At 54.7% G+C, this 10,900-nt stretch overlaps 3 protein-coding genes across 3 annotated transcripts; 1 reads left to right on the top strand and 2 right to left on the bottom strand.

Moving 5' to 3' along the window:
- Positions 1 to 347: 347 nt before the first annotated feature.
- BDP81DRAFT_322887 (Reticulon-domain-containing protein) lies at positions 348 to 1,732 on the bottom strand (the record flags this gene model as incomplete). Its single annotated transcript, XM_060584740.1, has 5 exons — positions 348 to 800; positions 870 to 1,171; positions 1,233 to 1,394; positions 1,474 to 1,506; positions 1,657 to 1,732. 5 exons carry the CDS (start codon positions 1,730 to 1,732, stop codon positions 348 to 350), a joined length of 1,026 nt encoding a protein of 341 aa, XP_060443771.1.
- Positions 1,733 to 5,484: 3,752 nt separating this feature from the next.
- Positions 5,485 to 8,714, bottom strand: BDP81DRAFT_323202 (TBC domain-containing protein; the record flags this gene model as incomplete). Its single annotated transcript, XM_060584776.1, has 3 exons — positions 5,485 to 7,435; positions 7,585 to 8,195; positions 8,256 to 8,714. The coding sequence occupies 3 exons, from the start codon at positions 8,712 to 8,714 to the stop codon at positions 5,485 to 5,487; spliced, it is 3,021 nt and encodes a 1,006-aa protein (XP_060443770.1).
- A 403-nt stretch (positions 8,715 to 9,117) lies between these two features.
- Positions 9,118 to 9,976, top strand: BDP81DRAFT_46215 (uncharacterized protein). Its single transcript, XM_060593862.1, has 2 exons — positions 9,118 to 9,493; positions 9,546 to 9,976. Exons 1-2 carry the CDS (start codon positions 9,367 to 9,369, stop codon positions 9,908 to 9,910), a joined length of 492 nt encoding a protein of 163 aa, XP_060443769.1. The 5' UTR covers positions 9,118 to 9,366; the 3' UTR covers positions 9,911 to 9,976.
- Positions 9,977 to 10,900: the final 924 nt, after the last annotated feature.

Below are 10,900 nucleotides of genomic sequence, written 5' to 3'. Positions count from 1 at the left end.
AATCTGATGATCCCCCGTTCGCCAAAGCCGTGTGCCATGAAGAGAGAACTACAAGCCAATACACTACATGCGTACACGATAATCCGTTCAACGACCCTTGCCTCCGCTTGGAGACACCTTCTGATATTATCCTTTTGTTGCTTACTATGTGCAACTAAACTCCAGAGAACCAGCCTGCGAACCTTACCACGCCGATAAAGTCGCAGAGAGAGAGAAAAAAGGGGTGTGCGTAATCCCATTCGTGTTCTTCGTGAGTCATTCCGTTGTCGTCAAGCCGGTGGCACAACGCGAAAATCGCGATTGCTTACCAGCCTGTATACACTCAGAAAACCAATCGAACAAGACATTTAGGAGACGATCATGGGGGTCTTCTCGTCGGCAGCCGGGACAACGGGCTCCGTGGTGGTGCTCTCGAAGTCGGCCTTGGGGGCGGACGGGAAGTCCTTCTCCTCCACCGAGGGGATGGCGGTGTCGGCGGAAGGAGCAGGGGCGGGCTTGGAAACAGCCTCGGGGGAGGCAGAGCGGCGGCCGAGCAGCTGCTGGGCCTTGGCAGTGTAGTCTCCCATGTACTGCTTGGTGATGTTGGTGGCCTCAGCGGTGTGCTTGCTGGCGACAGTGCGGAACTGGTTCGTCTGCTGGTTGATCACCTCACCGGCACGGTTGAGCTGGGCATCAATGAGCTCCTGGTTGGAGGTGTAGAGAAGAGGGACCATGAAGAGCGCCGTGGTGGCAATCAGAGAAAGGCCCCAGAAGGGAACAATCTTAACGAGGTAGTAGGCAAGGAAGGAACCGATGAAGGCCTGTAGCAAGCAATTGCGTCAGTCTCAATGATGTCAAGAAATGTGGAGAATGTCACGCGAGCAGCTTACAGCAGCAGAAGCACCAATGTTCTCGGCGAAGACGATGCGCTGAGCCTCAATGACGAAGAAGTTGACCAGCTCGTGAACGTCTCCTATGGCGGCATCGAGCGTCTCTCTAGGAATGACGTGGTAGCGTCTGGGGCGGAGCTGGGTAGCAAGGCCGTTGTTAAGGACGAGCTTGCCGGCGACCTCGGCAAGAACGGTGGTGCCGAGCACCATCCAGGTGAGCTTCAAGCTGTATCGCAGAACATCGAGATAACGGGCAGCGACGATGAGGGCGACGATGGAGGAGTAGGCAATGGCCGAGGCGCCTGTGGGGTTGGTTTGTCAGTCGGGGTCGGAGGCACAGAAGGAGTCCGAACTATCACGTACGAGGGTTGTTCCACGAGATAAGCTCGAAGAAGAAGGAGTGGTAGTGAGTCAAGGGCTGGCCAGTGGCAGCAGGGTTGGCGGGGGTCTTGCGAGAGGCAGCGAGGTTGCCGAACTCATTTGTGGTCTTTGCGGACTGGTCCTTGACACTCTGGGCGACGGGGCCTGAAAGGGAGAATTCTGGTCAGTATTTTGACGATGCGCCACAAAGACGTCATGGGAGACGTGGGGAAACAAGACGTACCGGTAGCAACCTGCTGGTAGGCAGCGGCAGCGTCTGGAAGGGAATGGTTAGCTTATCGGAGTCGCTGGAGATGGGGATTGAAGCTTGAAACACTATTCATACAAGTTAGCCGGAGGATCCTATGGAGGGCAGATCTGGAGCGGGAATGGCGGGATCTCGGGGGACAGCGATAACGTACCTTACTTTCCTTGGTAGCCTGAATGTAGGAAGTACCGTTGGCGGAGGGAGCCGTGGTCGGGGCGTCCGGGAAGTCAGACATTGTGTGTGATCGCAGCGAGATTTCTGGCGGTGTATGTGTGGTGTTGTTGTTTAGGAGACGAAAGACTGCGGTCGGGCAGTTGCGGATGGGAGGTGTCGTGTGATGGTGGAGTTGCTAGAAAGCTACCTTGGTTGCGTTTCAAGAAATGGAAGCTTGCGCGGAATGGAAGAGGGAAGCTTTGGTAAGAAGCAAGTGGCAGAATCTTGGGGTATGAAGAAGTTCTTGAGATGTAAAAAAGGGTTGTAGGTGGGCAGGTATGAGGAGAGGAGAGGAAGGCCAGGTGTTTTTGTTGCAATGATGTATGTGTGTAGGTAGGTCTGGGAGCTCAGGCAGAGGTGTAAACCTGAGAGGTGAGGGCGTGTGTTTGTGATTGTGTGGGTGGGTAAGGTCCAAGTAGGTAGTGTGTGGCACGGTGGGTGCAAGACTGGCAGCAGCAGGTGGAAGGCCAGGGAAAAAAGCACGGGCAGGGAAGGGGGAGAGGAGAAAAAAAAAAGACTTTGTGTGAGAGGTGGCCCGGTTGGTAGGCAGGTAAGGTACGAATATTGGCGGTGCTGGTGCTGCTGCTGGGTATGACAGTGATGCAAATGAAGATCAAGAAGAAAGGAGCACAGCAGAGCCCACCGGGGAGCGTCCGTGCCAACGCCAGGCCAGGACAAGCCCAGGGCGGCGACGGGCCAGCCAGCGGGAGCAAAAGGAGCAAAAGGAGCAAAACGACAGCGATAGGTAGCCCAGGACTGAGGAAGGGACCCGAGGAGCAATGGGAAACTCCATCAGTCCGTCACCTCCGTCCCGTCTGGGAATTTGGGAAAGAGGCAGTGACGCCGTTGTCTCCCAAACAGGACCTACTAGCCGGGGAAAAGACCCACGTAGAGGAGCTTTCTCTCCCTTACCTTATTTCACCCTCGACTACCTACTCGTCCTGCACCAATTTTACACCACCGGTATACGAACACCTACTCAACTATCGCGCTGCAGCACCAATACCAATGACTGCATGGTGGAGAGAGGACGGCAAGCACACGCAGCAGTAGCACGAAGCACGCAGACGGAGAACGAAAAAAGGGAGAGGGGCGGCGGGTCGGGGTGTGGCTAGTGCCCGTACGTTACTGCGTACCCAGCTTGGTTTCCGACCTGTGATGACGCAAAAGCTATGCCACAGCAACCAATCGCTCGGTACCCATCGACTACCTCCCAAGGGGCTCCCAAGGGGCTCCCAAGACGCGCTTCAAGGGGCTCTGTCGCCATACAAATCGTCCGCCCCCAAGGACCCAATGACGATGTATCATGTCGGTCTTCCCTCCCCCTCCCCCTCCCCTCCGTCTTTGGCGTCATCCCACCGCGTAGCATCCATCGTTGGGCGCTAGCTATGCAGCCGGCATGTGACGTGCTCCTGCATTTCTCTCTCTCTTGCTCCCATTGCTCCCAGTCTTCTTGCTGATACTACGTACTCCGTAGAAGTCTAGAATTAGCTGCCCACCAGGTATTCCGCCTACACTAGTGACCGCAGCGGCTGAAGCGACCGGGGAGCACGTCAAAAATCCTGGAAATCCTGAAACCATGGCATTTCGCTGATATCTGATGCTGCCAGCCACCCTCTCGCCTCTTCACCTCAGCGCCTGGCCGTTGTGTCCTCATCACCGTGCCACAACTACAGACGGGCCACGCATGCAAGCCACCGTATTCCCGTTCCAGGTTACCAAAGAAGCCAGCCTGTTCATTCACCCAACCCTCCTCTCGTAGTACATTGCCCAAAGAGGTTGGAGAAGCACACAGAACACATTGAGAGGGAAGAGGGAGCCTGGTCCTAGCTTCACAAGCTACCCACTCCCCTAGCGCCGCCGTGTGGCCCGTCCATTTTCAGCCCCTCCACCCAAGCACTATCCGTACGCAACCAAAAACAAAAAACTCACGATATCACCTTGGCCCTACCAAACATTACCACCTCAAAGAGCCTTCTTATCCGTTGCTCAGACGCCCAACCTTCTGATCCAGGACATCCCAAGCACATTTTGACAGCTAACGAGCTGCCAGCAGATCACTAATAACCTCCGAGATACGACAGCTAGGGCTACCTTACCTCAAGGTAGTTCACTATAATCCCGCCGCCAGCAACGGCCTAAGCACCAAGCAACGGGCTACCGGCCCCAATTAACAACAAGAAGCTACAGCCGTCAGGCGAACTTTTCTCTCCGTCCGCATACAAGCCACAAAAAACCCTCAGTCGTAGCTCGCACCGGCCGTCCGTCCCCCGCGACCAACCGGCCGTGAACCGGATCTGAACGCCCGGTCTTTGCCGCGCGTGCTCCAGGCCCGCGCCTTTACACGTGCCAAACGCTGGCGCCGATTGATAGATTATGGATTTGCAAGGACGATGACTTTTTGTCGCTTGACGCTTGACAGACTATAAGTGACATCCAACATTAGAGCTTTCTTTCTTCAGACCACGTGTACCCTCGTTATCCAAGGTATGGCAATTGTGGCTGCTGCATCTATCCAGCCGAGAAAAGGGCTTCCAAAACCTCCTATGCGAGAATGTCTCGGTCAAACGCACACGATAAAATCATTCAAGCAAGCAGAAAGAATACCAAAATCCATATCCCCCCATCCCCCAAAAGTGATCCATCAGTCAGTCTCTTGGACAACGATATATCAAAAAAGTAAACAGAGCATGAAAATAGCTCTGTTCTTTTGCTCTTCGTCTCCTCCCGAAATCCACTCCTTACCATAGCAACTTGAACTTCTCAACCAGCAATATCCCAGTCCCTGCGCCACAGCTTTCACATGTGGAAAAATACAACACCATCCACCATCGTAGCATCGCACCGCCACACCTGAGGCTCCCCGCCGCCCGGTATGGATGACATGGGTTTACGGATATGGGAGCCCAAAAAAGCCAAGCAAACGCTGCAAACTCAAAACTGCTGCAGATGCAACATCAGAGACCCACGATGTTGCCAAAACGGGTCAATTGAAAAAGGGGTTCGCCGCATGGGTATACTCACAGACCACTGATAAGGGTAGCTAGCACTGAGCAGCTACCTTGCAGGCTTACGGAGTTCTCTCCCAGATGATAGATCGCCCAAAAACTAATCAAGACCGAAAGGACACATCTTCAATCTCACTTTGCAGCGTATCGTGAGTTCATGGTGTTGATTATTATCCTTCATGACTTTGGATTTCTTCCCACTGGTATTCTGATACTATCTGTACGTGACAAAAAAGTCCTCTCTCCCCCAAAACAGTCACCTCCAGGCCCTCTCTGCTCATGAGGGGGAGGGGGGAGAGAGAGGGTGTTAAAAAAAAACAAATGGGGCCGACGGACATCCCTAGTTTCATAAAGGGCGGAGACGAGTTTCCGTCCGCTCTAGCCGTCGGGGTCTGGACAGTGGCCCTTTCCTCAACTCCGATGCCATGAATGGTATGAATGGAATAATAAAAATCAGTAAACAGTCTAGAATGCCAATGCCATGCAATGGGTTGTTTGTTTCGAAAGAAGAAGAAGAAGAAGAAGAAGAAGAAGTAGAAAAATGCTCCCCCAGGCGTGTGGAGCAGAGGCCTACTTCCACAGATGCAAAAAGCCGCCATCTCGCCCTGTTATTGAGAATGCAGTGATAAAGCTACGACAAGCAGACGGGCCTGGTACCCGTTGCCAGAACCGGAATGCAAAATGGTCTAGATGCTCCGAATGCTCCTCTAATTTTGTTGTGTTTGGAACGCCGATGTGGTCGTGAATGAGGTCGAACGGATCCTGATTATCTCCTCCAACCCCAGAATCCTCCCGCCGCGGGCGCGGGAGCTGCTGCTGCTGCTGCTGCTGCTGCTGCTGCTGGGGCGGGCGTCGGCGCGGCAGGTTTGGCGGGCTCTGCCGCTGCTCCTGTAAGGCGACCAAAGACGCCCATGGCAGCTGATGCTGCCGTTCCTGCCGCCGTTGTCGCAGGATGTGACTGCGACGGCTCTCCGGTGACGAGACTATACGCCTTTCTTAAGCTTTCAAGCTTCTGTTTTGTCTCTTCGGCCTCTTGCCTAGCTATAGCTTCGGAAGTCTTGGCCTCAACGAGCTGCAATAACAATGCCTCATGTTGGTCATCCGTCGGTGGCGGCGTCGAGTCGTGAGGCTTTGGCATTGACGAGGAACGCTTGCTGAATATCGATCCAGCTTGAGATGGAGTCGACGTGCTCCTACCAAGTTTCAACTCTCTCAAGCCGCTCGCACCGCTGGCGGAACTCTTCCTCACAGGCGAGTCACCTTCGGGCTGAGTATTACTCTCCGCACCGGCGGCAGATGCCCGCGCTCTCATCGTGTGTATTTGCTTTTCCAGTCGCTGTTTGTCCTGGTGCAAGATGCGTGTGTGCGAGTGGGATTCCCGCACTTGATCTTTTAGGGTGGTAATTTCTTGTTCCAGGTCGTGCATTTTCCGGTTGTAGTCCTGTGATTGCGATACCGCGCTGGCGAGCTGATCCTTGAGTTGCTGCAATTCCTGTTGCATTTGCGATTTGGATTCGCCTCTGGACATCCGGCGTTCGACGCTGCCGCTACCATGGCGTCCGAATCGTTCTTCGACGTTATCGAGGAGTTGAGATAGGTCTCCTGGGGAGGGACCATCCTGCTGCTCGCTGGTCTTGGCAGTGGACACATCTCCCTCGCCTCCCTCGCGTGCCTCATTTGCGGGGTCATCAGTCGCCTTGAGAGTATCGACGCTCGCATCGGTACCGACAGAGTCGTTGCTGGCCTTCTTGCGCAGACCGTCCAGTAGCGACCGAACGGCTTGCTTATCGTCCTCGCGCTGTTCCCGTTCCTTTTCGAGTTCGTTTGCGAGTGATGCATGGTTTCGTTGCAATTCGGTCAATGCAGTGAGGAGGTCTTCGATCTGGGTGTGCAATGCATTCTCCTTGTTGTTCTTGCCGCCATTGAAGGCCTTGCCGCTGGGGATGGGGGTCGATTCGCGGATGGATGCGCTGTCGGTGTTTGATGAATCTCGGGAGACGGAGGTGGCTTCGGTGGATGCAGAACTGAGAACGCTGACGGAGCTGGCTTCCATCGAATTGAGGGTGGAGGCCAGGCTCTGCTTCGATGTGCTCCTGCGCAGCATGCTCAAAGGCCGTGACGGAGCGATGAGGCCCGGGCTGAGGGTGGAGGAGGACTTCGGGGAGATGATGGTGGAGGAAGCCCAAATGCGGCCGAGGAATCGGGAGGCTGCAGTGGTCACGTCGGAGGAACGCGCCGCATTAGCGCTAGCAATTTGCGCGTCTCTGTACCCCTGCTCCAACGATAGCAATGTCTCTCTGGTGACAACGCCCGATAAACTGACAAAGTCCTGCACAAACTCATCTGCGTTGTAATGGTAGCAATCCCACAGACCCCTCGAAAGGAGAAGTTGCATGACATCCTCGAGCTCGGTGCACGCTAAAATCCGGGCCTGATTCTTCTGCATCAGGGATAGGGCGACCCGCATCAGGGTCTCCGGGGCCCCCTCGGCAAAGATGACATCGTAGATGCGAAACAGCATCGGCAGGGGACATGTAACAGCAAAAAAGCTGAGGAACCATTGTGAAACGTACGCCGGATCGACTTGCAATTCCTCCAGATGGTTCGATACTGGTGTCATGTGCTCTCGAAGAAGCTCTCGAAACTGGTAGATGCGGACATGCAGCCCTGACAGGTCTGGCAGGAAACAGCTTCGCAGATCATATCGTTCCATCAATCTGCCCATCTCAATGTTAGCCTCGACGTTGCATTTGCATTTGCGTCCAACCCTTGATTTGCTTTTTTCTCGGACCCCTTTTCCCAGGAAATCGGGAGAGGTGGGGTCGAGCGGCCGCTCGGGTTTGCTTTTTGGGATTTTGACACTTACCGGACTAAAACACAAAACGCCTGTTTATCGGGCATGTGCATCAAGAGAGGGCCAACGAGAAATGCCAGCCCTTGGCAGTAGCCAATTTTCGAATCGTAGAGACTGAAGCATTTGAGCACCCGACCGAGCATGCGTTGTCCGTCGCCTTCGGGATCGCGAAACATGTCGACTCCAGGGAAACTCCGACCGAGGTCTTTGCCGATAATTGGCTCGTAGGGACTAGACTCGCCCGTGAACCGCTCGTACTGTTCCTCGAGTGCCGAATCCCTCGCACCTGCCATGCTCTGCCATACGACGCCTCGTAGCGGAGGAGGGATGCCCTTTCGTATCTTGTTCGATAGAAGCGTTGGCAATCGAGCTGCCGTCTGTTGATAGTCCTTGACCAATGCGGCGTAAAACTCGAGATCGGTCATTGGCGGCGGCGGGAGCATCGAGTAGCGCAAGGCCGGTGGTGTTGGCCCGTGGACCATGTGCCGTAATTGTGCCATTGATGGTGGTCTTGGGCGGTTGGAAGCGGCCACTTGTTCCACGGCTTGGACTTTGATGGTCTTGGGGTTCGTCGCCAGCTTATCGTTCTCTTGCTCTAGCATAGCCAGCAACATGGCTGTAGACTAGGAATTGTAAGCCTCGACAAAGTTGCTGTTGTTGGGGGTACCACAATATGCACTTACTCTGTCTGTATCCGCGTCCCTAGGTTCTTGTGCTTCGGATTTCTGCAGTTCGTCCCAGTTGACCTCCTCTTCGTCCTCTTCTTCTTCTTCTTCTTCTTCTTCTTCTTGTTCGTATACCTCTGACCTCTTGAATTCTATGGGCGTCTCGAGAAGGGTTCCCCTAGCTGGTAGTGAAGTTATACGGTCTCCCTCTTCTTCGGCCTCGTCCTCGCAGTCCACAAGCTCGTCTTGAAGATTCCGGGTAGCGTTCGTGACAGGTAAGGGTGTCGTAGGGTCACTCGGTGGTGTATCGTCGGTCTCGTCCTCTGGCTGATCCTGAGCCTTGACCTCTAGACTCTCTGTCGGGAAGGGAAGCTTTTCAATCCTGACGGTGCTGGGTCTCCTCCTCGGGGTGGATTCGGGGCCAACATTGGTGTCGAGAGTCAGGGTAGGCGGCTCGGAAAGCCTGACGGTAACCATGGAATCGTGGGCCAACATCTTGGGCGTCGTCTCCCGGTGGTCGTCGTCGTCCTGGTTGGCTTTGGCGGCGGCGGCGGATCTCGTGTCGGGTTTGGCATGCGTCAGCTCGGTGTTGTGGTCGGCCTCATCCCGTTGCTGCAGCGCCAGGTCCATGGCCAGGCCGCCCGAACTGCTTGATTGGTGTTTTGGCAACAAGAAATCACAGTGGTGACTGGAATGTGGACTCGTCGAAGGGGATCCCACAGTATGCGTAGGACGGTCAACGACGAGTGCGCGCGGCCGTGGCCCTGTTTCCAAGACTCATAAAATCGCAGGGCAATCTCGTCTCTCGACAAGTTTCCGAATTCGAGGGCTCGATATGGTTCAACGTTCTCGGTGGGCGGCTCGCGAGCCGAAAGACTGTCGTACCCAATGAATTGCGAACGGGTAGGGGGAGGAGGGCGAGCGGCAGGAGAGTGAGCTCGAAAGCCACAGGCAATGCGGATCAGGGATGTGCACAAGGTTGGCAGCGGTAACACAGCAAGCAGAGAGAACAAGACTCGGTGCGGGATTGTGGTGGTTGTGTCCAACAAAGTGACTGGCTGGTGGTGCAACGGCGGGTGGGTGTGGCTTTGGGCCCCCGAAATATCTCCTCCAACGATTTCCTTGTTCGATGGAGAGCAAGGGGGTATCGGGTAACGAACGACACGGCAGCGCAGCAGCGGGAAAAAAGGAAAACGGGTGGAATCCACTGATGGATAGCCTCCTTGAACGAGCCGCCAGCGAAGTCGGGGGTGATGGTGAGTAGGTAAGCCAACTTTCAGAGTTGAATGGGAACTGGAGGGAGACCAGGAACTTGGAAGAATCAACCTGGAAAGAATCAAGAAAGGATTGGACGGCGACAGGAGGGGATTGGGCCTGCAGGCGCGTCAGCGTCAACTTGGTCAAGTGCTCCTATCCATTGTCGGGTGGTTATGTCGTTTCATCGAGGGGCCAAGGACGCTGAAACGCTGGGATGGGCAGCCCAGGGTGGATGCCGATTAGCAATTGCAGCCTCTCCTAGGCACCTTTGGTCTATTCTCGCAGATTACGGCAGCGGCAGCAGGAGGCAGCTTCTCCCTCTATTGTCCGTAACTCCTTCACTTGGACCTTCGATGTACGAATACAGGCCCTGTGCCACCGGGAGAGACGTGGACTTTGGAAGGGGGAAGCGGTAACGGAGAGACACGAGAGGCAGGGCAGCCACAGCTGAGCAGTCACGCAATTTAGACGTTGCCAGGGCCAAAGAGTTCGCCTCCTCTACGAAGTAGCCATCTAGCGTATGTAGCTTCCGAAGCTCAAGTGTGCTTTTACCTAAGATCACCGCGGATACCAAGAGGCGTTTGTTTCCAGTCCAAGGGCTTAGTGGCGGTTTTTTGGTGGTGGTGGTGGTGGTGGTGCTCCTGCGGTGATCTGAAAAGTCTTGGTCTGATGGACAAGAAAAGAATGCGGGATGTGCGACAGGGGGGGATGGGGGGGGGGGGGGGGGGGGGGGCCAACACAGGAGGGGAGAGCGGGTGATGATCAGATGAGATTGGGTTGCGTTGGCAATGGGGATTGGGCGAATCTCGACTGGTCTGGAATGTAATTGAGCGGTCAGAGAGAAAATTCCGTCCTGGGGAAAAAAAGAGGAAAAAAAAAAGGGAACTAATTAGAGCCCAGCTGTGGCATGTTCTTTTACCACTTGCACGCTTCCCTTTCGTCGTTTGAGGATTGGAATTTCAATGGTCACACAACACAGGGCGGGCATGAGAGAAGGGGAGTCTGCAAACAAGATGCAATGCCTACGGTAGTACGGAGTATGAAGTACGGATAACCATTGCCTAGTATGCAGATAGGCAGGCCCGGATGCCATGGAGGGAGTTGACAAACAGCGCGATGCCCGGGTAAGAACCGTTTAATTGATGACAACATTTTCATATGAGTCGGATAGCAAGAGAGGGGAATTCAATTTCCCAAGGGCCAAGGGGCGGGGGTAGGTAGTCGTTCACAACCGAAAACCGCGACGCCGGACAGATCCAACGCGCTCATTCGCCCTCTTGTCTGACGTGTAACCCGGGAATTGTTTACATCACTCGTCACTCGCCTATCCGTATCCGTCCCCCGTACTCCGTACTTGATCATGAACACCTCGTTTGTATGCCAATTCTCATCAGCAACCCCCTATT

This window comes from Colletotrichum phormii (assembly GCF_030913505.1).
Source record: "Colletotrichum phormii strain CBS 102054 chromosome Unknown BDP81scaffold_13, whole genome shotgun sequence".
Lineage (NCBI taxonomy): Eukaryota > Fungi > Ascomycota > Sordariomycetes > Glomerellales > Glomerellaceae > Colletotrichum > Colletotrichum phormii.
Note: the sequence above shows the minus strand (reverse complement) of the source record. Positions and strands in the feature narration are given on the sequence as shown.

Bases quoted from the DNA above. Each gene is read 5' to 3' on its own strand.
- BDP81DRAFT_46215 (XM_060593862.1), top strand. From the start codon at position 9,367: ATGGAGAGCAAGGGGGTATCGGGTAACGAACGACACGGCAGCGCAGCA. The intron at 9,494-9,545 runs GTGAGTAGGTAA...GAGGGAGACCAG, and splicing joins CAGCGAAGTCGGGGGTGATG to GAACTTGGAAGAATCAACCT.